General features: G+C 45.9%; 1 protein-coding gene and 1 long non-coding RNA gene across 4 annotated transcripts in view; one reads left to right on the top strand and one right to left on the bottom strand.

The window, feature by feature from the left end:
• Nucleotides 1-1,004: 1,004 nt before the first annotated feature.
• Nucleotides 1,005-25,984, bottom strand: part of LOC144722954 (TOM1-like protein 2) — a 34,711-nt gene continuing 9,731 nt past the window's right edge. Inside the window, exons 2-14 of one of the 3 annotated variants that reach the window (XM_078601420.1) lie at nucleotides 23,920-24,004; nucleotides 22,511-22,595; nucleotides 17,259-17,408; nucleotides 16,626-16,730; nucleotides 15,796-15,927; nucleotides 14,881-15,006; nucleotides 13,310-13,443; nucleotides 12,335-12,460; nucleotides 9,049-9,112; nucleotides 6,542-6,598; nucleotides 5,396-5,455; nucleotides 4,512-4,548; nucleotides 1,005-2,934 (exon numbers count right to left, since the gene is read on the bottom strand). In XM_078601420.1, coding sequence (XP_078457546.1) covers nucleotides 2,813-2,934; nucleotides 4,512-4,548; nucleotides 5,396-5,455; nucleotides 6,542-6,598; nucleotides 9,049-9,112; nucleotides 12,335-12,460; nucleotides 13,310-13,443; nucleotides 14,881-15,006; nucleotides 15,796-15,927; nucleotides 16,626-16,730; nucleotides 17,259-17,408; nucleotides 22,511-22,595; nucleotides 23,920-24,004 — 1,283 coding nt within the window. In that variant the 3' untranslated portion in view covers nucleotides 1,005-2,812. Of the gene's footprint in view, nucleotides 2,935-4,511; nucleotides 4,549-5,395; nucleotides 5,456-6,541; nucleotides 6,599-9,048; nucleotides 9,113-12,334; nucleotides 12,461-13,309; nucleotides 13,444-14,880; nucleotides 15,007-15,795; nucleotides 15,928-16,625; nucleotides 16,731-17,258; nucleotides 17,409-22,510; nucleotides 22,596-23,919; nucleotides 24,486-25,984 lie in introns of those variants that run through there. The other 2 variants (XM_078601401.1, XM_078601410.1) reach the window with 2 other exon arrangements.
• On the top strand, nucleotides 14,730-17,698 carry LOC144722983 (uncharacterized). Its single transcript, XR_013586120.1, has 3 exons — nucleotides 14,730-15,029; nucleotides 16,554-16,697; nucleotides 17,203-17,698. It is a non-coding gene; the product is annotated as an uncharacterized LOC144722983 (long non-coding RNA).

Here is a 25,984-nt window from a genome sequence, read left to right as displayed (position 1 = left end):
TTGACTGCGGCTGTTACTAAAGACGATCCAGATTGACTTAGGTCGGCGAACGTGTTGCTGTGTGTATGAATGTCGTTGTTTACGATGTCTTAGCAAGCTGCGTGAACGCCTCTCTCTCTCACGCCGCCAATCGTCAGTGTCGCGCCACCCACTAGACCCGCTGCGGCTGCTCCACTCCGCAGCCGTCGTCAGCGCTGTCGCTATTATTATTGTTGTCGCTATTATTATGTCGGATAATAATAGCGACAAGCACCGATAATATAGAATAATAGCGACAGGAATCAACACATTCGTCAGTGTCACTGCCTTCACAAGGACACGCATCTAACAGCGAGGCGTGCTTTAGCCCAAGGCTCTTTACGTGCCACGAAGGGACAGTCAGAACCGTCGCATGTTCATCCTTCTAAGACGTTACTCACGAATGTCAGTCTCTCCAACTTGCGAGCTCTTATGAATGCTTGACGATTCAATCCCACGGTGATTGGATGACTATCACGATGGAAGGTCGCGATTTAATGATCCGTTTTTAATAATTGCTTCATGTTCTTGGTTCTTTCGGTAAAGTCACGTAGAAGGGAAGTAATAAAATAATAAAAAATAAAACATAATAAAACAATTCTCACGACGTTTCGGCCACAACGCAAGCAGCCGTCCTCAGGTGAAAACCAGGTCTGTCGAGGCGACAGCGTGTGAATGAAACAGCACACGTGCTTGGAGCATGTATATAAGCTGGGTTGGAAGCACGTGTGCTGTTTCATAGCTGTATTGTACCAGAATCGTTATTGAGACAGCAGGAGGAATCCTTTAAGTTCCGAAGCTTTTTTTCACATGTCCAGTAGTATCACGTGCGTCCAGCAGTAGTTATGCAGTACATTAAACACTGCAGGATATGTAGACGTATCTTTTAGGGGCTAGATAATTTTAAGCATGTAGTTATTGCAATACAATAATCATACCACTTTTGAATGTCTAATGAAGCTTACAAATTCAAATACAAGAGCATGTGCATGTATATACAAATTTTATTTATTTGTTTGAAAACCAACACAGAATACAGTTATAGACTTGTTTTTATGAGCTTATTGCATGAACGTCAAACATTCAAGGACAATATTACACCACTCTGCTATTTGCAGCTATGAGCTATGTAATCAACAGAACCTTGTTATGACCCCGTGTCGTCGATACAAGCAAACAGCACAGTTCACCACACGTGCAAGGCAGCCCAAAATTGCACCCTGCTACTAGCTACCTCCTCTGGTGTCACAGAAATTAAATTCCCCCAATGAGAAGTTCCTCATGGGAGTTCTCTCTTCTTTCAAACCCCAGAATACTCTCCCAGAATCTGGCAGTGACGGTTCAGTTCAGCACTTTGAACCATTGGCATCACTCGCTGGAGTCCTTGGGGCTACACTCGTCAAACAATTGCCATCGCTTGTGAGCTTCTCGGCGCAAAACTAAATGATGCACGGCCCGATCCTTCATTGATTGAGGTTACATTGCGAACTCGCCAACCCTACCAATGTAAGTGGTAGGCAGGGTTGATTCTTAAGACGATTCGATACCGCATCCACATTTGCAAAGAGAACCATTGCGCCGCTGTCTAAACATTTTGGAAAATGTTTGAATTAAATATTTTGGTTGAAAATGAGTATACAATAAAAGCGATTCAAACATTGGTAAGAGAGCACTTGACTGTAATTGTCGTGGCTGTTGCGTACACGCTGCAATAATTAACCAGTTGGGGTACTATAAAGGCTATCGGCCAGAATTTCTGCCAAAGTTAACATCTATAAAACCTGAGTGTGCTCCTGGGTATGATGATATCTGGAGGCTGCATTTGGCACAGCACAAATGCTGTCCAGCTGCAGATAATCTTGTTTATACATCGTATGTATATTAAAACAAGTGCTTTGATACTCACAAAATAGAACCCAATATAGACAAAGGAGAAACGATGAGCATGTAGTTTTAAAACTCACAATGCACTAACTAGGCATGTGACGATACATTGCTTCATTGATTAATATAATTTGTTATGGTCATGATAATATGCATCAAATTGTCCGTATAAGAGATGACAAAATATATGGAAGTATTTGTTCAAGTTAAATCTAGGCAAAGGGCAAGCAAAACTGTACAAACAGGACAGAAAAAAATTAACCCGTAAAAGCAAAGTTTTTCACTATAAATCCTTTATATGCGTGGCGGCTAGAGTCCTCTCGTCCTCTGGCTTGAGATGGCTGCCACCTATGGGTCAGATGATTGCCTGCCACCATTAAGCAATTGGTAATTAAATATAATTTATTTTTTCCTAAAAAGTGTAAAATTTTGGAAAAAGAATTTAACGAAAATAAATTGTCACGCACAACGAGTATGTGTGCAAAATGTCAGCTCGATTGGATCACGGGAAGTGGGTTAAAAAAACGACCGAAAGATTTGCACGGTCGTAAGTGCGCAAGCAAGCAAGCAAGTGAACTTAATATAAAGGATTTAAAAAAGACGACACATGGGATGGGAAGAACAAGATAAAACACAAAATATCCTGATTCATGACAATTCAACGAAATTGCTCATGCAGTGAATCATTGCATGCCGAGAACAAACACATTCTTGCATTTAAAAGAGTGGGCGGTGGCACCAGTGGCGTAGTGAGGTTAACATTTGGCCCTGGCATAAGAAATAAAAGGGGCCCCCTGTCCTATTTCCCTCCTGTCCAGGGCTCGACAACTGGGCCCATCTGCCCCGGGGATGCAGGTACACCGCCTGCACACTCGATAGCTACGCCACTGGGGGGCACCGGGCTGTCGTGTCACTTTGTGTCATGGCTGGGGGGCTGCCGAGTCCTGGCATCTCCGATGGGCAGCGTGGAGGGTCCTGAGGGCCTGTCGCTCTTCACGGCTCGCGCACGCCGCCCCAGGAACCGCTCAAACTCTGCAATGCAAACGCTCGCCTTGTCAGTGTTGCTTCCGAGGCACCACACTTTGATTGTTTCATACTTTACTGTCGTCTTAAGTGCTGGATACTGCCACGGTGTGATGGTTAGCACACCGGCAATCCAGAGGTCGCCAATTCGAATTTTCCTGGTGCCGCAATTGAAGCTGCTGGCACGTTTTGTAAATCCCCAACCACCTATGTCCACCCAACAGTATAAATGGATAAACCAGTCCATCGACTGGTCATGTGCAGTGGGGTAAAGTGTAGGTATTCCCACCTCTTCCAAGATGTCTGGCCAGCATGGAACAGAAGGCCATTGAATATCCTCTAGATTGGCTTTAGAGCTCTCTCTCGTGGAGGGCCTTCCAGTGGCACTTAAATGAGCAAGCATATCAGGGCAGCACCTTCACCTATACTTTTGAAAATTATATTTATACTCTTTGGTTCTTTCGGTAAAGTCGTGTAGGTATAAAATTAAATAAATCACGACGTTTCGGGCAAACAGGCTGCCTCAGCAGCAATTCATGCTTTCCCACCTGATGACGGACGCTTGTGTTGCACCCGAAACGTCGTGATTTATTTTATTTTATACCCACGTGACTTTACCGAAAGAACCAAAGAGTATGGATTCCTGCAGTCACGAAAGCTTCAAATCAAAATTATATTTATATTTTATTCTGTTTAATTGCTTTGTAAACTAAACTAAAACTACTAAACTATTTTTTTAATTCTAGATTTGAAGTTTTCGTGACTGCAAGGATCCATACTCTTTGGGTTTTTTCGGTAAAGTCAGGTAGGTTAAAGAAAAAAAGAAAAAAAAATACCCAGTAAGGCCCACTGAGCTCTATATATCTTTTTCAAAAGTGACCTGTCCACAAATGATAGCCCAATGAAGCGCCCTATCATGTGGAAATTTATGACAGCCAAATGCTCTAAATACTCTATAAATGGATCACAAGAAAAAGAATGTGCATGATTAAAAATCAAAATATTGTAAAATGTTGCCAAATCCTGGCCATCTAACTCAAAAACTGAATAAACTGACCAACTAACGAGCCTGGAAATTATCTTAGCGGCCCACCCACTGAAATGCCACATGCACCATATTGCTGTTGATGCATAGCTAAGCCCATGAGAGGCAGGGACAGAGCCACTGTGTGGTGTCCAGATGCCCCCACATTTTTAGGTATGGCTAAGAGACACCTACAGAATTTTGGACAAAAATAATGCAATTTTTTTATCTGTCTTTTCTCCCTTTCACAAGGTGTCATAAGTTATCATTGTCGAGATGGCCTAAGCCTTAAACACATGGACAGTAGTGCACAGACAGTGGGGCTCGGAACGGAGTCGGTAGGCAGCAGTTGTGTTGATTTAATAATCAAAATGCAGGACTTTAGAACGCCTCTTCTAGTTGAGGGCAGACTTTGGATCCTATCTGTACATCCATCAATAATCACTGGGAATTATTCACTAAGAGCACACCCAACATTCAAACGTTTGGTTGCATCCCTGACAAGAGGCCATTCTATTGCATTAAATTTGATAGCTAAAGCTTTTTGCGTCCATTAACTTACCCTCAGTCGTATCACCTTCATCTTCGACATCTCCTTTCTGAAATGTCAAGAGGCATTCACTTTGTATTTTGCATAAATGCTACACTGTACATTTGAACATCAAATAAGATGTGTTATATATTTTTTAAAGAAACTTCACTTTTAGTGAGTTTTTATATATATTCGGAGAAAAGAATTGCAACTCAAAGAATTTCAGTTGATTTCTAGAAAGTTGTTTTTGCTGGAAATAATTATATTTTATTGGGTAAATAAGTTTTGGAAAATCAACATTATTAAATGGTATACATGTATTTAATTGTACCTTTTGTAGAGGTGCATTCTGAATGCAATACATGACAAACAGGATATACACTGTATATTGTGTATTAATGTAAGTGCTTTGTTTTTCCAATTTATAATTGGAACCCCTGCACGTTTTTATTGTTTCATAAAATAATTTTTTCCCCCGAATTTATTCTGACTTTGTGATCAGCATCATTTCACCAAACAAAGATGTCTCAAAGAGCAGCACAAGGAGTGCCGTGGTGGCGAGATGTTAACTACCTCACCTGGTATACAGGAGGTCGTGCATTCGATCCCGACCCTGACACCTCTCTATTTGGAGTTTGCGTGTCTCTCTCCCTGTGGTCGCATGGATTTTCTCCGTTTCCTCCGATTTTTCTCTCCACATTTAGAAACATGCATTTAGAGTATATGGGCTGCGATAAATTTGTTGCGGTGGCATGTTTGTGCATTTGTTGGTGACCGGACTGAGACGATCAACTCACTACAGTTGAGGACCCGATTTAATCACAAGCATTCTATGTGGCTGCTGTGTGCATTATATTGGTATGTATCGTTTTATCAGCATCAGGTGTAGGGGAATGAGACAACACATTTCTCACCACATCGGAGTTCAGCCACTTTTCAATGTCATCCATAAAAGAGGGTTGTGCCAAAGGGATCTGAAAATCAAAAGAATATTTGCATGTTAAACTGCAACACCCTGAAGCCGTTGTATTAAAATAGCAATTACTTGCTTACACCAATACTCTACTCAGTCTACTGGCAGAAAACTTCCACTAGAGGGAGACATAGAAAGTACCTCCAGAAAGTATTTGACCTACTCTTCCAAGCTGGCCAGACTTCTTGTAAGAGATAGGGGTACCGAAGATCAATAACGACAACAACCGCCATTCGCCACTAAGTGGCGGTGACGTCACCACGACGCTTGTGCCAGGCTATGTGCACATTAAGGCCACGTGAAGTGTCGAACGCCCGCTGGCAGGAGGTCACGGGGCAGACCCAGCAGGTGCCACGGGTCGACTGACCGAGATGACCGATATGACTGGCTGATGCACCACCTGTGCCCCCTACTGTGCCCGCTTGCTGTGCTTTAGCCACCCGGCGCTCCGCTCGTTGTTGTGAGCGTCGCTCCTCCGCCCTCCGTTGTTATTGGAGGGCGACTGCCTCCAACTGCCCAGTAGCGTCCTTCACGAGCTTTTTCCACAGAGGCCGATCTTGACACCGCTGGTACCAGTCATCGGCAAGTCCACTCAGCTCCACATCCTCCTACACCACATCACTCCATCTCTTCTCTAGCCCGTGCCGCGCCCGTTTAGCCCCCTCGATCCGGCCGAACAAACGCTGTTTAGGCATGCGGTGGCTGGGCATGCGGGCTACATGACCCAGCCAACGCAGCCTTGCCTGCCGGAGGAGCTCACCGATGGGACTTTGTCCAGATCTTTCAAGGATATGTGAGCTCCTCACACAATCCAGCCTGGTTAAACCACACTCACCCCACCACACGCGACTTTCCGATCGACTAATTGTGGTGCACCCATTTGTGCTGATGGCAGAGGCTGAGAGATTTAAGAAAGTTTCCCCGTTATTTCAACTGCCACATTGGGAAATCGAATCGAACTAGCAACCTATGAATTGGAAGTCCAGTGTGCTGGCCATTACATAACGGCAGTAGACTAATTCTTAAACGTGTTTATTGAACAACAATCCGAATGGAAATGTGATTGTGCTGACAGGTGACGGCTCACCATGTTCTGGCTGGCTAGCCAGATGTCTATGGGTTCCAAGTGCACAGGAAGAAGCCACTATCAATGTCACACGTGCAGCAGCATGCATTTGGTAGAGAGGGCCCAAAGATAGAGAAACAGAGACAGTAAAAAACAGAGACAGATGCAGGAGGGTAGATCAGTCATTGAGCACACAGCAGATAAAATTGGTATAAATACATTTTAATGTTTACTACCTTAACTCTGCGGCTAAATTTTACGTGATAATGAAATAAATTTCTCAACAAATATTTTCCAGGTTAGCGAGAGGCATACTGGATGTGGGGTATCGGGTGCAGTAATATTTTCTGGGTAGCTGACCCATACAGACCCATCTGGAATGATGCCATGTGTCCAAGTATAGAGTCACGTGTAGTTATAATCCTTCTATCCGTTGGTGATAAGGGCGAACCGATTTGTCGATTCTATTACCTGAATTATACATGGAAATTAATAACTCCTGTTTGCCATGCAGTTATCAGCGGCTACGTGAAAATAGCATAAATTCTCAGCTACATCCGATAAAAGAGGCGGATAAAAGGGATCATTTGGCACTTGTGAGGAGGCCACTTGTTGGGGACTCGTCTGCAGAAGGAATTTGCCACCACTTCGGGATGGGTTCTCATATTCTTAGAAATACATAAATAATAGGAAGAATCTGTTCATAGGTAACAGATATGTCCACAGATTTACGCGGGGTGCAGATAATAGAAAATATGGTGTCGGATAAAATTTCCACCATAAAAATGTGATCATCATCAGCTGTTTAGATAACTTGTAAAACAAATCATGTATTATGCTGTCACAAACACGACACAGGTTACAGTTGAGAGACGCATGATTTATTTGGCAAGGATAAAGGTCACTTTTAATGTGTGGTTACAACTGAAATTCATCCGGATCTTGAGTCCTCACCTGGCTAAACAATCATCTTGAAAAGTCTTTGTACCAAAAACACGCTTAAACAATTAGACACCATCAGCCCTTTTAGTTTATATTTTAAAAAAACATTCTTAAACCTTATTTGGTTGTTCTCAAACCCACGCATGCACACATCTATGTCACCACAGCTCCGATGCAGCAGGCATGTTGCTGAATTGCAGAGGTCTTGCGAAAGCGGGTTGTTTTTTAGCAAGCAGATGCAGGACATAGAGTACTGGGCAGCAACAACAGATGGGTTTCAAATTAATTCGCATCGGAGCCGATCGGAGAGCACAAGACGGTGTAGTGCCAAAACATTTCCACTAACCAAGAATCCTTCAATGTCCACAATATCCCTCTCTCCCTCCCTCTCCCTCCTGCTATTAATCACCCACCCTGCTGAGCCCATCCCCCACCCCCCTGTCCAGTCCCAGATGCATCCTATCCATCAACTCAGAGCCGCTCCCCCTGCTCTGCCTCACGTAGTCGCTGTTTTCAAGGTGTAGGATATCAGTGAGCGGACCAAATGTCTCGAGTCGTCGCTGGGTCAACACTGATAGAGATGGCACTTGCACAAACTCGTGTTGCAGTTGTACAATTGTTTTTCTAAGTAGATTATTCTTTACCTATATAGAGTACAGTACTAGAAAATACAATAATCTCACAGAAGGAGCAGTGGTGCAGTGGTTCGCACACTGTGCCGTGAGCCCCGCGACCTGAGTGTGAATCTCAGCCACGCTAATATTGGTGCCGAGTGATATCCGAACTGGTCCTGGTGCCCATTGCGCCCGTCCACTGGCCCACAATGACCAGCGTGGTCACGTGTGTTCAACAACCCCCATCACCGACGTGGCATGGGGATGCCTTCATCCAGCAATGGAGTGACAAAGGCCCGTGAATTATTTTCGATCGATATTAAATCGTCATTTTTAGTAAAAGTGCCATCAAATTATTATATTAATATTAAATCGTATGCTCGTGATAAGTGCATAGAATGTCACTATCTTCAATGCGTGTATGTTGTACAAAATGTATTCGCTTCACTTCTGCAACCACTAAAAGTCCTGCCAATGACCTCAATGGTAAATACAGAATCGATTACTGAATGGACTGTGACCCTGAATTGGATATTCATCAAATAACTCGTGTGTGGAAGTGCTCGCCGCACCAATAACGTTCATCTATCTGCACGCACACCGCTTTATGTGACATTTGAGTATTGAGACAGTGTTAACCTGGCGAAGTTAAAATTAATGGCATCTTCTCCATTGTACAGCCATGCAAATTACACCACACATGCAATTAATCTTCATTTAAGTAAAGGGGTTCATATCAACTGGGTCAGTGACTCAGACACTATTAGCACACCCGGCACACCACATCTTTAATATCTCTTCGCTATGGCTGTGGCTGAGAGTCACGCGCCTACTCCATCCTACATGCGACCCGAAATATATTTGGTGAGAATTTAAGCCTGGTGTAAGTAGGCCAATAAATAGCATTGCAATAAATTAAGCAGCAAATAAATGTAGTGTGTAAATTTACTAGGCAGCATCACCCGATCTTACCGCTTCAGTCACAGCCTCCAGACGCTCTGCAAACGCTCTCATGCGTAGGTCCTCTGTGACGCGACTGCATTGCATGGACAAAAACAAATGCCAATTTCCACTCAAGCCACTTGGGAACTTGCAGTCAACTGAAAAAAAACATTAAATGGTACCAATAAAAAAATAAATCTAAAAGTCCTGCTACATTTCACAAAAGTTACATCTGGAAAGCCCAAACAGCAGAAATGCTGGCATTTTCTTCTCTGCAAATTCAACATGGGTTGGGAAATCATAAAAAGTAATTTACAAGCTGCTTCAAAACATGTTTGCCTTTGTGCCCCTTGTTGATGGGTATCGCTGGCTCTCCGTGAGCAACTTCTTGCGCGTCCATCGTCCATTCGAACTGTCGAGTCGGCGTGGCTTTATTTTTAGATGCCAGAGGAACTCTCCCTGACGGTCGTCCTGGCATTTGCCGAGACCAGAGAGGCTTCCGAAGGCGCCGTCAGGTTTCCCCGTAGGGTCGCGTTAGGCGAACCCCGGTCGCCGCCGATGTCCGAGGCAGCGTCGCCCTCCTCCAGGGAGACTACCGAGGCCACCAGAAGCTCCACGGCGTAGTAAACGCCAATGAGCACCACGCAGAGCAACACGAACGGGATGAGCACCTTCACGCTCTTCGGGGCCATTGCGGTGATGCAAAGTGCCACAAGAACATCAGCTCAACTTTCCTTTGTGCTTGAATTCAAAAACTGCTTCGAGTCCAACCAGCGGTCGGCTAGTTTGGACGTCCTCCAGAGTGGCGCGCACCACACGAGTCTTTTGGTTTCGCTCACGACGTATCAGAAGGCTCGCCGTGACGGCTGATCGCTAATGCAGCTGTGGGTGGGGATGGAGTGGTGGAGGAGGCATGTGCATGGGGGGGGGGGTATCGCACGGGCGGTGGGTGGCAGTGACATGGGGGGGGAGCAGCACCTCTCACGCCAGTGGCATGCCCGTGTCACGCTCTCCCCGCCACATGCTGCCTGATTGCTACAAAAGTTGATTTGCCAGTGGGCGTGACCTGGGTCAAAGAGTTGGAGAAGAAGTGATGAACTCAGCGATGAACCCTGATGGCACAGCCATACACGGTTGACCGCAAAGTGCGAACATTATTGCGACTGAAGAAAAATGTCAACATTCAAACCAGGCGATGCAGTTTACCCCACTGGTGAATCAGTGTTATATATTTTGGGTTTTCTACGTACGGTATTTGAGGACTATTGCCCAGCTTGTTTTTCAGTGTAATAATTCTCACATTTTTTTAAAAAGGTTCTTTCCTTTTTTTATGTATCTCTTTTCTCAAATAACTCCAGTTTCCTCCCACGTGTAAAAAACACTAAAACTATTAGTGTTTGGAACACATAAAAAAGCAAGGCTTTCCTGATTGTCTTCCCACCAAGAAAGAGGCTTTCGAATGTGTAAAGTTAATTGATATTATTGGACTTATGTAAAGTTCACAAAAACCCAACGCTATACTTTTTACTCTTTGGTTCTTTCGGTAAAGTCACATTACTTTTTGTACTTTAGTGTCAATGGAGATGTCTGGAGCTTGGCTTGTGTGCTTGGTTCAATGGGCCTTTTGACAGACTCTCTCTCTCTCCCTGATGCAATAATCATTGCAATGGCTACATGATATTGAAATATATAAATAAGTTCCCATGTAAGACAAACTGTTCCAGTTTTAAATACACAACGCGAATTTAGTTGGGTCCTGGCAAGGGCGATTCTTATGAAATGCAAGTCACTTTCCATGTAAATACATTTTATGTTTATGTTGAACTATCTGATTATTTTCTACAAATATATTTCGCCAAATTTATATTTTTTAGGAGAATTTATAATCACATGGCTGCTGGGGTTTTTAAATTTGTATAAAATTAATGCAGTCAATGTGTGTTGACTGCTAAGATGAATTCTGATGTCTAGTAAACATTAAAAGTACACTGTGCTTTCCACATTGGCAAGCTCCATTTATTGACAAATATGTCCCATAGACACATTGCAATGCATAATAACTGGCATCTGTCCTTGTTAAATAACACAGGATTTCACGAGAGTATTGGCATTGTAGACCGTAGATAAACTGCCATTGAAAAAAATTAAAAGCTTTAACCTTTCTGCCAATAATACAGGAGGTATTAAGCTCTTCAAACACCACATAGACACCTATTGAATGGTATAAAGTCTGCATTAACCACATATCACACTTGTGGTAAAATATGCAAACAAACGTACTTTGATAATGTGTATGCATTGTATTTTAAACTGATTGGCCTACATCAGACACAGCCTCATGGCATCGTCTCACCACCAGTGTTATACCAGAGAATAATGCCAAAAGGTGAACAGCACAAAAGCTATGCAAATATCAAAGCATTATTACCTCGGGTTGAACAGTTCCCACAAGCATGTGTGGTTAATGCAGACTTGACGCCTTGCAAAAGGTGTCTATTTGGTGTTTGAATATCTTAATGGCTCCCGTGTTACTTCCGGAAAGGTTAAAGTCTATTCTTTTTTCATAATCTTGATACCGGCAAAAAGGGTCATGTGGATATAAACTACCGTTCTTGTCTTTTAAATGTGCGCTACCGTTACTTGATTTGCTTGTACTGATTTAATATATTGCCTGTCGTTAGCATCCAATGCCCTTTGTGAGGCTCAATACTCCTTTTCAGGAGAGTCCTGAAATGGGATGTTTGGCAAATTCAATTAATTAATGTTTGGCATATGAGAGGATATCAGAATACGTGGAGAAATCCCGCACACGTGAGATAAAGACAATACTAAAAGCTCCACACAGTTGCAGTCCAAGCCTACAACACCTGATATAGCCAGGCTGTCTCTCATCCAATTACGAAGCTGGCTCAATGCTGTTCAGTTTCTCAGGGCGGACACACTTTGGGTACTCAGGGAGATTTGGTCATTGGCCATCTCAGGCTGAACTTACAGCTCTCTGATGAGTTTTTAGATTGTGCCATGCGTTGTTTGGAACGATGTTCGTCGTTTTGCTCCATGTGTTGGGAGCTTTTTCAGGAACTGAAGAAATATTGGACATAATGCCATACAACCCAAAAACGGATCTGAGAGTTGAACAGCACAACTCTGAAAACCTATGCGGTCATAAGTAAAGATATGATTGGACAGGGCTTGTCAATACCTTTTTTGTCCATGTTCATTGCTCACAAAACCAGAAGCCACCAAGAGCAAGTTGGTCATAGTCTGAATGACGATACCTGGCTCCGGCACAGCAATGCAATTGTTTTTCACGTACCTGTGTGCCAGATCATCTGCCCAAACGTTGCCATCGTCTGTGGCCACCGATAGCTCCGATTCACCAAGACTTGCCGGTGCTGTGCCAGACGAGTGCTCCCCGGTGCCCACGTGTGCCTGGCAGTAGCTGCGTGGAGCAGAATACATCGCAGGAACCCTCAAACACAAATTCCAGCAGTCCGTATGCAATGTCCAGATATCACCCCCTAGGATTTTTGTAACCGTTTAAAATATTTGTTATTTTACCAGGTAAGACCCACTGAGCTATAGTGCTCTTTTTCAGAAGCGACCTGGCCATAAATGATAGCTCAACGAAGTGGCTTATCATGTGTAAATGTATAGCAGTCAAATACTCTAAACACACGTTGATTCTAAATGTGGAGGGAAAAACCGGACGACCTAGAGAAAAATTCAAGCGACCACGGTGAGAACATGTCAACTCCAAATACACAAGTGTCAGAGTTGGAATCGAACCAACTCCCACTTACATACCAGGCGAGGCAACTAACATCTCGCTACCCCAAAATTAATAGATAAAATGAGTAACAATCTGTGGCAAGACTTATGGAGAGACTGGTCCTTTCCATGCAGTGGCATAGCCATAGAGTGTGTAGGTGTTGCAACTGCATCAGAGTCATGGGCTGGAAGGGTCCAGGTGCTGGGCTGCATAGAGGGGGCGTATTGGACAGAGGGCCCCATTTAAATCATGGCCCCAAGACCCATACGAAGCTGTGTGCCATCTCTCACAGTCTTACTATGCAACAAATAACGCAGCAACTCCACGCAAAGCGATTCCATTGCTCCATCTCCTCAGTGGCCATCTTCCCAAGTGTGTTCCCTTCTCGGTAGCTACTCCACCATTAAGTCTCGACCACCGGCCATCAACCAATCGGTGCATCATTTGTATGAATCCTAAATAACCCCTTTTCATGTGAGCGGAGGGGATGTGTGGGGCGAGTGGAGGGGACGTGCAGACCTCTCGTGCTGCAGCAACGCGCGGTTGAGTTCGTCGTTCAGTGCCAGCAGCTGCTCCGTCTCCTGCTGCTCCACGGCCTCCGACACCAGCTCGTGCACCCGGCGTCGGAATGTCCCACACCTGGCGGCCAGGGCCTGCGAGGGGGGCATGCGGTGGTGGAGGTGGCGATCGAGGCCGGGGTGGTGCGGTGTGGTGCGTGCAGTGTTGACCGCAAGAGGTGGCCAGGTGACTGTGTGGGCGAGTGACCAGTGTGGCCGAGAGCCAGTTTCAATCTGAGGCCACCGTGATTAAATATTGTTCTCAAGTGTAGCGAAAGTCTCGGCCCATTCACCAATGGCTGCAACAAACACTTGGATTGCATGCTGAATCAGCCTATTCCAGTGCTGAGATTGAACAAATCTCGTTTGCTTGGTGTGTGACAAACACTCTTCGCATGCCACATACAGGGAGTAGCCCTCGTGTGCAGACAGTGAGACTGAAGAAGGAGTTCTGTGTTGGCATCGTCTGGGACCATTCTCTTACACAAGGTGGTTCACTGGTCACTGTGAGAGTTCCAAACGGAAATGTCCTTGTCTCGCAACATGACACCATAATTGCAATATAATTGGGGGGGGGGATTTAAAATAGTAGCCAAACGTGACAGAGAGAGGCGCCACAACGTTTTAAGACGTTTCTGAGTTCCAATTGTCGTATCAATTTTACTTTCATTCTGCGAGAAACTTGGTGTATCATAAATGTATACCGTGTACGCAGGGCGACATACACCCAACTCTCATGTACCACCCAGCAGGGTCGTGGTATGATTTGGAGTTCTCAACTCACAATCTGAAGGTCTTGACGTATACTCAGCTCAGCATCTCTGTACCATTCGTGGATAGTCAACAGTGATCGTTGTGTTTAAGACGTAGGCTTTCGCGATCAATATCATCCATAATACAGGTTTTTGTGTTAGATCACGTAAATATAAAGTTTCGTTAAACCCGCCACCACTCGACACAGTCAATGAGTATGGTTTGTCATGTAAACAGAACATGCCAATTCGTGTTAGAGAGCAAAGCCACAACATTTACAATCTGAGTACTTTGCTCCCCATGTAGATCGTTCTACATAGAGACTTGTTCCCTGCCCTATGAATGGGTAGTTTAAGACTTACGGTACTCAGGACCCTAAACAGAGACGACTTGGCCATTGAAGCTTACAGGTGAATATGTAAGAAAACCGATCACATACACACAAAGATCCCCGGAAATTCTTAACAGACTTTGGGGCAAGTGCTGTTCACGAGCGCTCGTGAAGGCCGGCACTGCACACGAGGGGGTGGGTGTCCGGCACCATGCCTGGCTGCCTTTGTCTCATGAGTGGCGATGTTTGCACACCATACCAGGTACCAAGTGAAGCTGAATCAACCTCACGGAAGCCCAGGACCAGTTCAGAGAATCGCCACTGTTGTTGACCGTGAGCGGAAATCGAACTCTGGCCACTGGGTTCATAGCGCAGAGTGCTAACCGCTGCACCACTGCTCCCCACACATGCACGTGGACGCACACACGCGTACTGCCACCCACATCCACCTGCAGGTGCTCCCAGCCGGAAGGGGCTAGCGGGACTCCGGGCTGCGTGCTGCGAAGAGCCGCCGTGAGGTCGCGTGCCGCCCGCTGAGCCGCCACGATCAGCGGGCGGCCCCGCATCACCCCAATCTGTGGCCACAGCAACCGTTCAGGTGAAGCAATACGCACAACGACCACTCCGTCACCGCATGATCCTGCCACCCTTACCCAAAAGCCGCCGGGTTTGTAGGCACGCATCGAGTCGAGTGAATGTTACTTTTGCTTACACACGTGGTGCCTTTTTGGCATGAATCTGCAACACAAAGTTCCATCATTACATGAACACTCGCCAACATAATAATAACGTGCCACTTCACTGGGCATGTGCAAAGGTGCAACCCTGCAATTGCTCGCTCGTGCCACTGCTGCTGGAAGGACCTCCACTTTGAGTTGTCGATGCAATCTACTCTTCCACACTGGGGAGTATCCACACTTTACCCCACCTGCTCATTGTACTATACCCATTTAAACTATTGGCTGGCAGAGGCTGAGTGGCGGGTAAGAAACTAGCTCATTGTGTCTACTGCCACAACGGGAGATTGAACCGTTCACCTCTGGATTGCATGCCCGGTGGTGTACTAACCATTACACTGTGGCAGCTTCCTCTGCACATGATGTAGCTAAGCAGGGAGGACTTAATCGAAATGGTGTGCGTCTGTGGCTCACATGGCCATGTGTCTCGTGGGTAGCACGTGAGTGCACGTGTATATGCCAGTCATCTCAGTCAACCCACGACACCTGGGTCTGTCCCGTGACCTCCTGTCGGGGAGCCTTTGACACTTCACATGACCTTAAAGTCCACCTAACCCCCGGCACAAGCGCCGTGGTGATGTCACGGTGACTTTGTGGCGAACGGCGGCTGTTGTGCATGGGTCTCACTGCGCGGGTCTCGTCCACCGGTGGCTGAAGGCCGTCGCTGGGCACGGCCGTGCTGCCCCACGACACTGGGAGGTCGGGCCTGGGGCCACACGGCTGGCTCAGCGTCTCGTCCCAGCTTGGGGTTTCTGTCTCCTGTGCATGGCAGACCGTGTCGCGCATCTCACCGTCGCATATCAGAATCAGGATCTTATATATACTGGAGGAATCCGATGAGCTATAAAACTATTTTTCGCAGATGTCCAGTAGGGGCGGGTCAGAAAGTTACAACAAGAAAAAATACAAAAACACGAGAGTGCAAAGTATAGGAAAGCGAAACAAATCAGGAGCCCAGACCTCGAGAATTTCCTCTTCTCCTCTGGCTGGGATTGCCTCTTCCGAGTGAGGAATCTATTTTCTCTCTTTGACCAAACTGAACTGTCATCTCCGTTCCTTCACCCTGTGGCTCGGTAAGCCCTCCCAAAATAAATACTGCAATAATAAAACCCCTCCTCACTCCCAGTTCTTCTCGATGATAATTCTCCTCCTTCTTTGTACGTGTGCACACACACGGGACCTTTAGGTGCATCGTGGTCAATTTGGTCAGAGCTGCTAAATTCTTACAAACACAGCGCAAGGGTATGGGCAGTGTTAATTGGTCAGGGGACAGATATTGTTGAGCTATCATTTGTGGCCAGGTTGCTTCTGAAAAAGAGCTATATAGCTTAGTGGGCTTTAGCTGGCTGGTGAAAACAATTGTTTCGTTTTTTACTCTCTCCCAGCCCTACTCTCTCCCTGCTCTACTCTCTCCCTGCTCTACTTTCTGGCATTGAGAGCGACCTAGGAGCAGACACCTGTGCGATGGGAGGAGGGAACTCCACGCCTTTCCTCTTCAGTGCCTCGTACACCTGGGCCACCCCTGTCAGGTCAGCTGAGCTGCGGAAGGCGTCTGCCCATGCCTGACCGACACACACAGACATACAGAATCAGAATCTGTATTTAGACTGGAGGAGGAATCCGATGAGCTATGAAGCTCTTTTTCACAGATGTCCAGGAAGGGCGGGTGGTAAGTAAGTTATAACAACAAATCACACAGAATACACGACAGGAGTGCAAAGTAGAGAAAAGGTAAGCAAGTTACTAAAAATTAATAATTAGAAATAAAGAAAGTATATGAGTACCAATTGCATAAGTACATAAATTCCTGCTAAATTTTCAACACTAAATGCAAGTTAGGGCAAGGCAGTAAAACAACAAAAACAGTCCCACACCACACCAAGGCAACAACACACAGTCCCTCAATGTAATTGCACATTAAAATCGAACTATTGACACGGGGGAGGGGCGGGTAAGGATCAAAGTTACAAATATTATTTGCAAACGGGGCTGCTGCTGCTGCTCTTGTATCGGAGCACTAATCTTCTGCTTCAGGACTGCCTCGGCACCGATCTTCGGCGTCTCCTCAGTGCCCTCCTGGCCGTGCCCACCTGCAGGAGACGTAGCACGCGGGCTCGCAGCGCTGGTGTTGGGCAGCTCCTGGGCAGGATGAGCCGCACTAAAGAGCCCTCCACGAAGTCGCGGCTCGCCGCCAGAACGTGGAATCGGTGCCCGCAGTTCTTCATGCAGCTCTCCAGCACCTGGCAGAGCACGCGGGTGCCGGGTTCCAAATACAAGGGCGGTCTGTGATTGGATGTAAATCTGGTCTACAATTTAAATTAACAAAATCTGCAGGGACATTCGTGCCATGTATTCGGTCTTTCTCCATGAGTCTACAAGCAGAGTTCTCACTTCCCGCGCGTGATCGCAGGCCACTCGTAGAGCCGTCCCTAGGGTACGGAGAGTCGGGGCGACTGTCCCGAGTCCCGCGCTTCGGGGGGCCCCGCGCTTCGACGTCACAGCGTTACATTTCGATTTAAAGCTTTCATGACTGCAGGGATGTAATAAAATAATAAAAATAAAAATAAAACATAATAAAACAATTCTCACGACGTTTCGGCTACAACGCAAGCAGCCGTCTTCAGGTGAAGAATGAGACACTGCCAAGCTAGGAGCTTATATATAAGCTGAGTTGGAGGTGGAAGAAGAAGAGAGCCTTAACAAAAGAATGTGCATATCAAGAGGAATTTAGCATATTCATGGGAAATGCGTAGGAGGTGGGCGGGGGGGTTTCAAAGTCATATTATGCCCATGCATTATGCAGGATCAGCAGCACCAAAGGGAGGGGGGGGTAGCATTAACAAAGGGAGGGCATGTTAATAGTATGTAGAAGCAATGAAACATGTGAATGGGAAAACGGTGGCAGGAGATCCGCAGCGGAGAAAATAATGCATTCCCTGTGGAGAACACAAGATACACAGTTAATGCCAGTGAGTGGACTGCGGTCTGAAAGTCACCATAAACGTGAACAACAATCAGTTAAGATCCGAAGTGGTTTATTACGTCCTTCCAATGATTGCTGAGCCAGAATCCATCTTCTCGGTTGAAATTGTCTCTGTGTTTGTATATGTGGATCGCCTCATGAACGAATCTCTCATGGTAGCCAGATGGCTTGCAGAGAACCTCTGTCTTGGAGAAGTCAATGTCATGTGAACCCACTGAATTGTAACAGTGATCTGCCACGGCTGAGGTGTTTGTCCTACCGTGTTTCAGGTCAGCTTTATGTTCATGGATGCGGTCCGAGACATGTCGTTTCGTTTCTCCAATGTAACTGCTACCACAGAGGCAACTTAGTTTGTAGACGCCAGGGTACTGTATGTCTGGAACCACGTCTTTTACAGACGGAACCAGATCACGGATTTTATGTACTGTGTTGAATCGTACCTGAATCTTGTGTTTAATCAGGATTTTGGAGATCTTTTTTGTGACCCCAGCAATGTAGGGTAAGGTGATGGTTTTGAAAGGCTCCTCAGCAGGATCCTTCTTGACGGTTGGAGTGATGGCCTTGCGGATTGTGTAGTCGGAGTAACCATTAGCCTTAAGAGCTTGGCGTACGTGTTTGAGTTCACTGGCAATGTGTTCCTGGTCGGAGATGCATTGGGCTCTATGGTATAGAGTCTTGATAAGGGAGTTCTTCTGGGATGGATGGTGGTGGGAATCCGGTTTTAGGTAGGCATCCGTATGGGTGGCTTTCCTGTAGACAGAATGGCTCATTGAACCATCAGGTCTCCTTTTAATTAGGACATCCAAAAAGGGTAGCTTGCCATCTTTTTCGACTTCCATGGTGAATCTGATGGCTGGGTGTATGGAATTGATGTGGTCGAGAAATTGGTCTAGAGCAGGCCGGCCATGTGGCCAGATGACAAAAGTATCATCTACATACCTCTTCCATAAGGTCGGGTGTAGATTGGCAGTCTGGATGGCGTCAGTCTCAAATTCCTCCTTGAAAATGTTGGCTACAACCGGAGATAGGGGGGAGCCCATTGGGGTGCCCTCAATTTCCTTGTAGAAGGTTCCATTCCAGGTGAAGTATGTATTGGTTAAGCAGTGTCTCACCAGGGGGGGTACCCCAGCATTCAGTCCTTGATGAACCAAGTCTTCAATGATTGCGATGGTGTCAGGCACAGGAACCTTGGTAAACAAGGAAACCACATCAAAACTGACAAGCAGGTCGTCTGGGGACAGGGAAATCCCCTTGATTGTCGATACCAGGTCAGTAGAGTTTTGTACCGCAGAGGTGGTTTTTCCAGTGAAAGGCCGTAGGATTTCAGACAAAAAACGAGCCAGTTTGTAAGTGGGGGAGTTGATAGTAGAGACAATGGGACGAAGAGGTGTATCTTCTTTATGTATCTTTGGCAAGCCGTACAATCTTGGTGGCCTGGCTGCAGAAGGTTTCAACGAAAACTGTTTGGTCTGATCAATTAATGCGGTTGAAACAGAAATGATTTTGTTGGTTTTGGTGACAAGGCTGTTGGTGGGGTCTCTTTTTATTTTTGTATAGCTGCCATCGTTGAGTAGTTCTTGAATTTTGTTGTTGTATTCTATTTTGTCCATGATGACAGTGGCATTGCCTTTGTCGGCTGAGAGGATGACAATGTCATCCCTCTTTTTTAATTGAGCTAATTCAAAACGCTCATCTTTGCTGATGTTGCTAGCTGGCATCTTAGCGTTTTTGAGGGTTGCAGAGATTTCAGATCTTGCTACGTCTGCAGCGATGTGACTCAAGCCCTTGAGAGCTACATCTACTCGAGAAATTATATCATTAACTTGTATGTGTCTAGGTGTGACTGCAAATTAATCGCAGTAACAGTCCTATTTCTGAAGGTCTGAAATCCGTTTTAGCTAAAGGACTAAACTTTGCAGTCACACCTAGACACATACCAGTTAATGATATAATTGCTCGAGTAGATGTAGCTCTCAAGGGCTTGAGTCACATCGCTGCAGACGTAGCAAGATCTGAAATCTCTGCAACCCTCAAAAACGCTAAGATGCCAGCTAGCAACATCAGCAAAGATGAGCGTTTTGAATTAGCTCAATTAAAAAAGAGGGATGACATTGTCATCCTCTCAGCCGACAAAGGCAATGCCACTGTCATCATGGACAAAATAGAATACAACAACAAAATTCAAGAACTACTCAACGATGGCAGCTATACAAAAATAAAAAGAGACCCCACCAACAGCCTCGTCACCAAAACCAACAAAATCATTTCTGCTTCAACCGCATTAATTGATCAGACCAAACAGTTCTCGTTGAAACCTTCTGCAGCCAGGCCACCAAGATTGTACGGCTTGCCAAAGATACATAAAGAAGATACACCTCTTCGTCCCATTGTCTCTACTATCAACTCCCCCACTTACAAACTGGCTCGTTTTTTGTCTGAAATCCTACGGCCTTTCACTGGAAAAACCACCTCTGTGGTACAAAACTCTACTGACCTGGTATCGACAATCAAGGGGATTTCCCTGTCCCCAGACGACCTGCTTGTCAGTTTTGATGTGGTTTCCTTGTTCATCAAGGTTCCTGTGCCTGACACCATCGCAATCATTGAAGACTTGGTTCATCAATGACTGAATGCTGGGGTACCCCCCCTGGTGAGACACTGCTTAACCAATACATACTTCACCTGGAATGGAACCTTCTACAAGCAAATTGAGGGCACCCCAATGGGCTCCCCCCCTATCTCCGGTTGTAGCCAACATTTTCATGGAGAAATTTGAGACTGACGCCATCCAGACTGCCAATCTACACCCGACCTTATGGAAGAGGTACGTAGGTGACACTTTTGTCATCTGGCCACATGGCCGGCCTGCTCTAGACCAATTTCTCGACCACATCAATTCCATACACCCAGCCATCAGATTCACCATGGAAGTCGAAAAAGATGGCAAGCTACCCTTTTTGGATGTCCTAATTAAAAGGAGACCTGATGGTTCAATGAGCCATTCTGTCTACAGGAAAGCCACCCATACGGATGCCTACCTAAAACCGGATTCCCACCACCATCCATCCCAGAAGAACTCCCTCATCAAGACTCTATACCATAGAGCCCAATGCATCTCCGACCAGGAACACATTGCCAGTGAACTCAAACACGTACGCCAAGCTCTTAAGGCTAATGGTTACTCCGACTACACAATCCGCAAGGCCATCACTCCAACCGTCAAGAAGGATCCTGCTGAGGAGCCTTTCAAAACCATCACCTTACCCTACATTGCTGGGGTCACAAAAAAGATCTCCAAAATCCTGATTAAACACAAGATTCAGGTACGATTCAACACAGTACATAAAATCCGTGATCTGGTTCCGTCTGTAAAAGACGTGGTTCCAGACATACAGTACCCTGGCGTCTACAAACTAAGTTGCCTCTGTGGTAGCAGTTACATTGGAGAAACGAAACGACATGTCTCGGACCGCATCCGTGAACATAAAGCTGACCTGAAACACGGTAGGACAAACATCTCAGCCGTGGCAGATCACTGTTACAATTCAGTGGGTTCACATGACATTGACTTCTCCAAGACAGAGGTTCTCTGCAAGCCATCTGGCTACCATGAGAGATTCGTTCATGAGGCGATCCACATATACAAACACAGAGACAATTTCAACCGAGAAGATGGATTCTGGCTCAGCAATCATTAGAAGGACGTAATAAACCACTTCGGATCTTAACTGATTGTTGTTCACGTTTATGGTGACTTTCAGACCGCAGTCCACTCACTGGCATTAACTGTGTATCTTGTGTTCTCCACAGGGAATGCATTATTTGCTCCGCTGCGGATCTCCTGCCACCATTTTCCCATTCACATGTTTCATTGCTTCTACATACTATTAACATGCCCTCCCTTTGTTAATGCTACCCCCCCCCTCCCTTTGGTGCTGCTGATCCTGCATAATGCATGGGCATAATAAATACGCTAAATTCCTCTTGATATGCACATTCTTTTGTTAAGGCTCTCTTCTTCTTCCACCTCCAACTCAGCTTATATATAAGCTCCTAGCTTGGCAGTGTCTCATTCTTCACCTGAAGACGGCTGCTTGCGTTGTAGCCGAAACGTCGTGAGAATTGTTTTATTATGTTTTATTTTTATTATTTTATTACTTCCCTTCTACGTGACTTTACCGAAAGAACCAAGAAGATGAGTCACAGCGTTAGACGTAATACTTCCGGTTTAGTTTGAAGGCTTCAGGGGTGGCCCACACGGTGAGCTATTCCCCGGGCCCCACACACCCCCTACGGACAGCCCTGCCCACACATGGTGCGCTCGCCGTGTGTGCCGACGGCCCAGGGTCAGTGACGCACCGTGAGTGCGAGCATGACCTCCCGGGTATTCTTGTTGGCACCGCCACCCAGACGTCTCTTGAGAGCCCGCAGAGCATCCCTGGGGCTGGGCACGCACACGCACATGGGGCACTGCTCATCGCGCCACAAAGACTAGAAAACAAAGATCAGCCCCCCCAGTAGGGCTTTCCATGGGGGGGGGGTGTGGGGCCCCCCGGGCAAATCGCGCTGTGCCCCCCCCCAACACTTTCAAACTAAAGTGGAAGTCAGTTTAACACGTAGGCTTTCGCGACCAATATTATTAATAATAAAGATTTTCGGGTTAGATCGCGTTATTTATCAATGTGTCGTAACCCTCCACCACCCAACACGGCCAAACAGTAAAAAATGTGTCACGTTTAGTAGTGTGGTGGAGGGTTACGACACATTTATAAACAACGTGATCTAACCCAAAAACCTTTATAATGAATAAAGTGGAAGTATTACATCTGACACCGTGACGTCGAAGCGCAAAGGCCCCCAAAGCGCGAGGCCCGGGGTGGTCGCCCCGATTCGCCGTACTCTACGGACGGCTCTGATGCCCTGTGTAGCCTTAACAGACTGTTGGGGCAAGTGCTGTTAGCCAGCACCTATGAAGGCCAGCACGGCACACGAGGGGGTGGGTGGCCAGCACCACGCCCGGCCGCCTTTGTCTTCCTTATGGTGTTCGCAGCCACAATCACACACAGGAGGAAGCCTTTTATTCTCCAGCAGTGTATTTGGTATTTACGTCTCACGTGGTGTGTGCAAAACCAGTTCAATCTGCCCATTGTTTTCATGGCAGGTGGAAGACCGAGAGGCAGTCCTAGAAGAAACAGTTGGTTCAATGTAATTAACCAGGATGTGAAGGACTACTAAAACTATCAACAATTTTATTTTACCAGGTAAGGCCCATTGAGCTTTCTATCTCATTTTCAGAAGCAACCTGGCCATAAATGATAGCCCAACAATGTGGCTTATCAGGTGGAAATATATAGCAGTCATATGCCCTAAATGTTAATTCTAAATGTGGAGGGAAAAACCGGAGGAAACGGATACAAATCCATGTGACCACGGAGAGAGCGACACGCAAACTCCAAATATAGAGGCGTCAGGGTTGGGATCAAACCCACAATCTCCTGTATACCAGGCGAGGTAGTTAACATCTCGCCACTGTGGCATCTCTGTGGGTGGATGTGGAGTTGATGGCCCAGGACAGGAATGAGTAAAGACAATCAGGAACACAGACCCCACATGAGTGGGGGAAATGCCAGGAAGAAGAGAAAGCCAGGTTTGGCCAACGTAGCTGCCGACTCGTGTCCTCGGTGACCCCCAGGGAAGCCGGGCTCAGCCATGGCCACATGGGCGGTGTGGGTCAAGGTGGAAGCCATGTGTGCACTGCAGGGCCTTACCCATCCTCCGTCTCGTTGACGATGTCACAGATCTCCAGGATCATGCTCCAGTCTTCGCGTAAGAGCCCGCCATCTGTTGCCTGCTCTACTCCCGATGGCACACGGGACGTACAAACAACCCACAAGATCGCTTTGCCGGCGTTGCACACGGCAGTCGGTCTTGCCGCAGCGGTGCTTGGCGTCGATCGCTGTGGCCTGGGGCAGCCGTAGGACTTGTGGGGGTATTCAGCAGGATCAATGGGTACATGGCCACAATTGACCGGTACGTCGTGTGCCATGGGGTCAAGTGTGGGCATGTCCACCTCTTCCAATAGTCTGTCCAGCGTGGAAGAGTTAGGAACATTATCCTCTCGAGGGACTCTGGAGTGGCCTCTTGTGGAAGCCCCTTCTATCAGTGATGGCGTGACCAAGGAATTGCAGGGCTGTGCATTTAAGGGTACAGAGAGATGAGATTTCAAGATACTGTAACTTGAACGCGAGGTCAGTGAAACATTTTAGTGTCTCGTTTAAAAATATATAATCTGTAAATAACAAAATAAACCCCGTATTAAACTGAACATTGAGGCAACTGTGGAAGCAAAGCTTGGTGAATCACACAGACTTATTTATAAGGCTCCCGAATCCGCTGGGATGTGAGCTGGCCAGAATGTGACAGTACAGCAAGTGGGTTTGTAAACTCATCCATGCAGACCTAAGAGTGCTCTACTCTCAGAGACATTGTTTTTCCAGCTTCTCCAGTTCCCTGCGACAAGAAAAACACCGCCTCTTCATGAGGAATGGGACAAACACCTCCCTGCAGGACCTTAAAAAAAACGTCACGAGGTCGTGGGTTCGATCCCGACCCTGACGACACCTGCTGCTGCTGTATATTTTGAGTTTGCGTGTGTCTCTCCCCGTGGTCGCGTGGGTTTTTCTCCAGGTACTCCGGTTTTCCCCTCCACATTTAGAATCAACATCACGCGTTTAGAGTATTTGGCTGTTGTTAATTGTCCACCTGAAAAGCCACTTCGTTGAGCTGCCATTTGTGGTCAGGTCGCTTCTGAAAAATAACTTCATAGCTCAGTGGGCCTTACCTGGTAAAATATAAAAAATAGATTATAACAGAGGCTTTTCCTAAATGATTACATTATATTTTTCGTTTCGTCATTCCAAAGAGTTATGTAAGGTACAGTGAATCAATGACAGTGTTTATTTTAAATACAGATGCAGATTGGAGCTTTATTTCTAAGCGTCTGGCACAGATGCACGATCACACCAGAGAATGAAACTCCAGATTACCATCGTTGCCCTCACCGCTGGGGAGGGTGTCCTCTGGGTCCACTTGGGTCACAGTCGAGGGATTAATCCCAAGCTAAGCCTTCATTGGTGCTGGCAGAGCTTTAGTCCGCACTCTCTCAGCACCAAGAGGCACAGTGCACTGTATCAGCTGTACAATAATGCCTTGATATGCGAATATTTGATATGCGCAGTTTCAGTTAAACGAACTTTGGATGTATTACCATTATTTGAATGGGGGAAAAAAGTAATGTAATACATAAAAACTGTGAAATTTAGAAATAAATAGGAAAACATTTCCATCTACGGTATAATATGAAAAATAATAAATACATTTATTGAGTGTTGCGTATCGCGATGGCTAATAGAATGTTTGTTTACATCCTCTTCACCTCGATATACAAAGTAGATGAGTTCCTGGAGCTTCGTTCGTCAATAGAAAATTCGTTTGTTGAATAACATTTGCACTATGAGGATACGTTTCCCAGCCTTCATAACTTACCATTTATATTGTAAACAAATACAATGTATATTGCAAATAACGTTAGATTTTATCCGTACAGTATTGTAAAGTCTCGACTAATCAGAGCGCAGCAACGCGCTGTGTTACGGAACTATCGTGTTTGGTGGGCAATGCAACCTTGACTGCACCGAAGACGACACTGGTGAATGTGAATATATTTTACAATACACTATGTTTATTTTATTCATGCCAGTTTAAAATTTGAATACTGTACGTACGTAACGGTTCGCACCACAAATTTTCGACAACACCTGTCGCAACCGGGTT

The sequence above is a fragment of the Lampetra planeri genome, chromosome 1 (genome assembly GCF_965212315.1).
Source record: "Lampetra planeri chromosome 1, kcLamPlan1.2.h2, whole genome shotgun sequence".
Lineage (NCBI taxonomy): Eukaryota > Metazoa > Chordata > Hyperoartia > Petromyzontiformes > Petromyzontidae > Lampetra > Lampetra planeri.
Note: the sequence above shows the minus strand (reverse complement) of the source record. Positions and strands in the feature narration are given on the sequence as shown.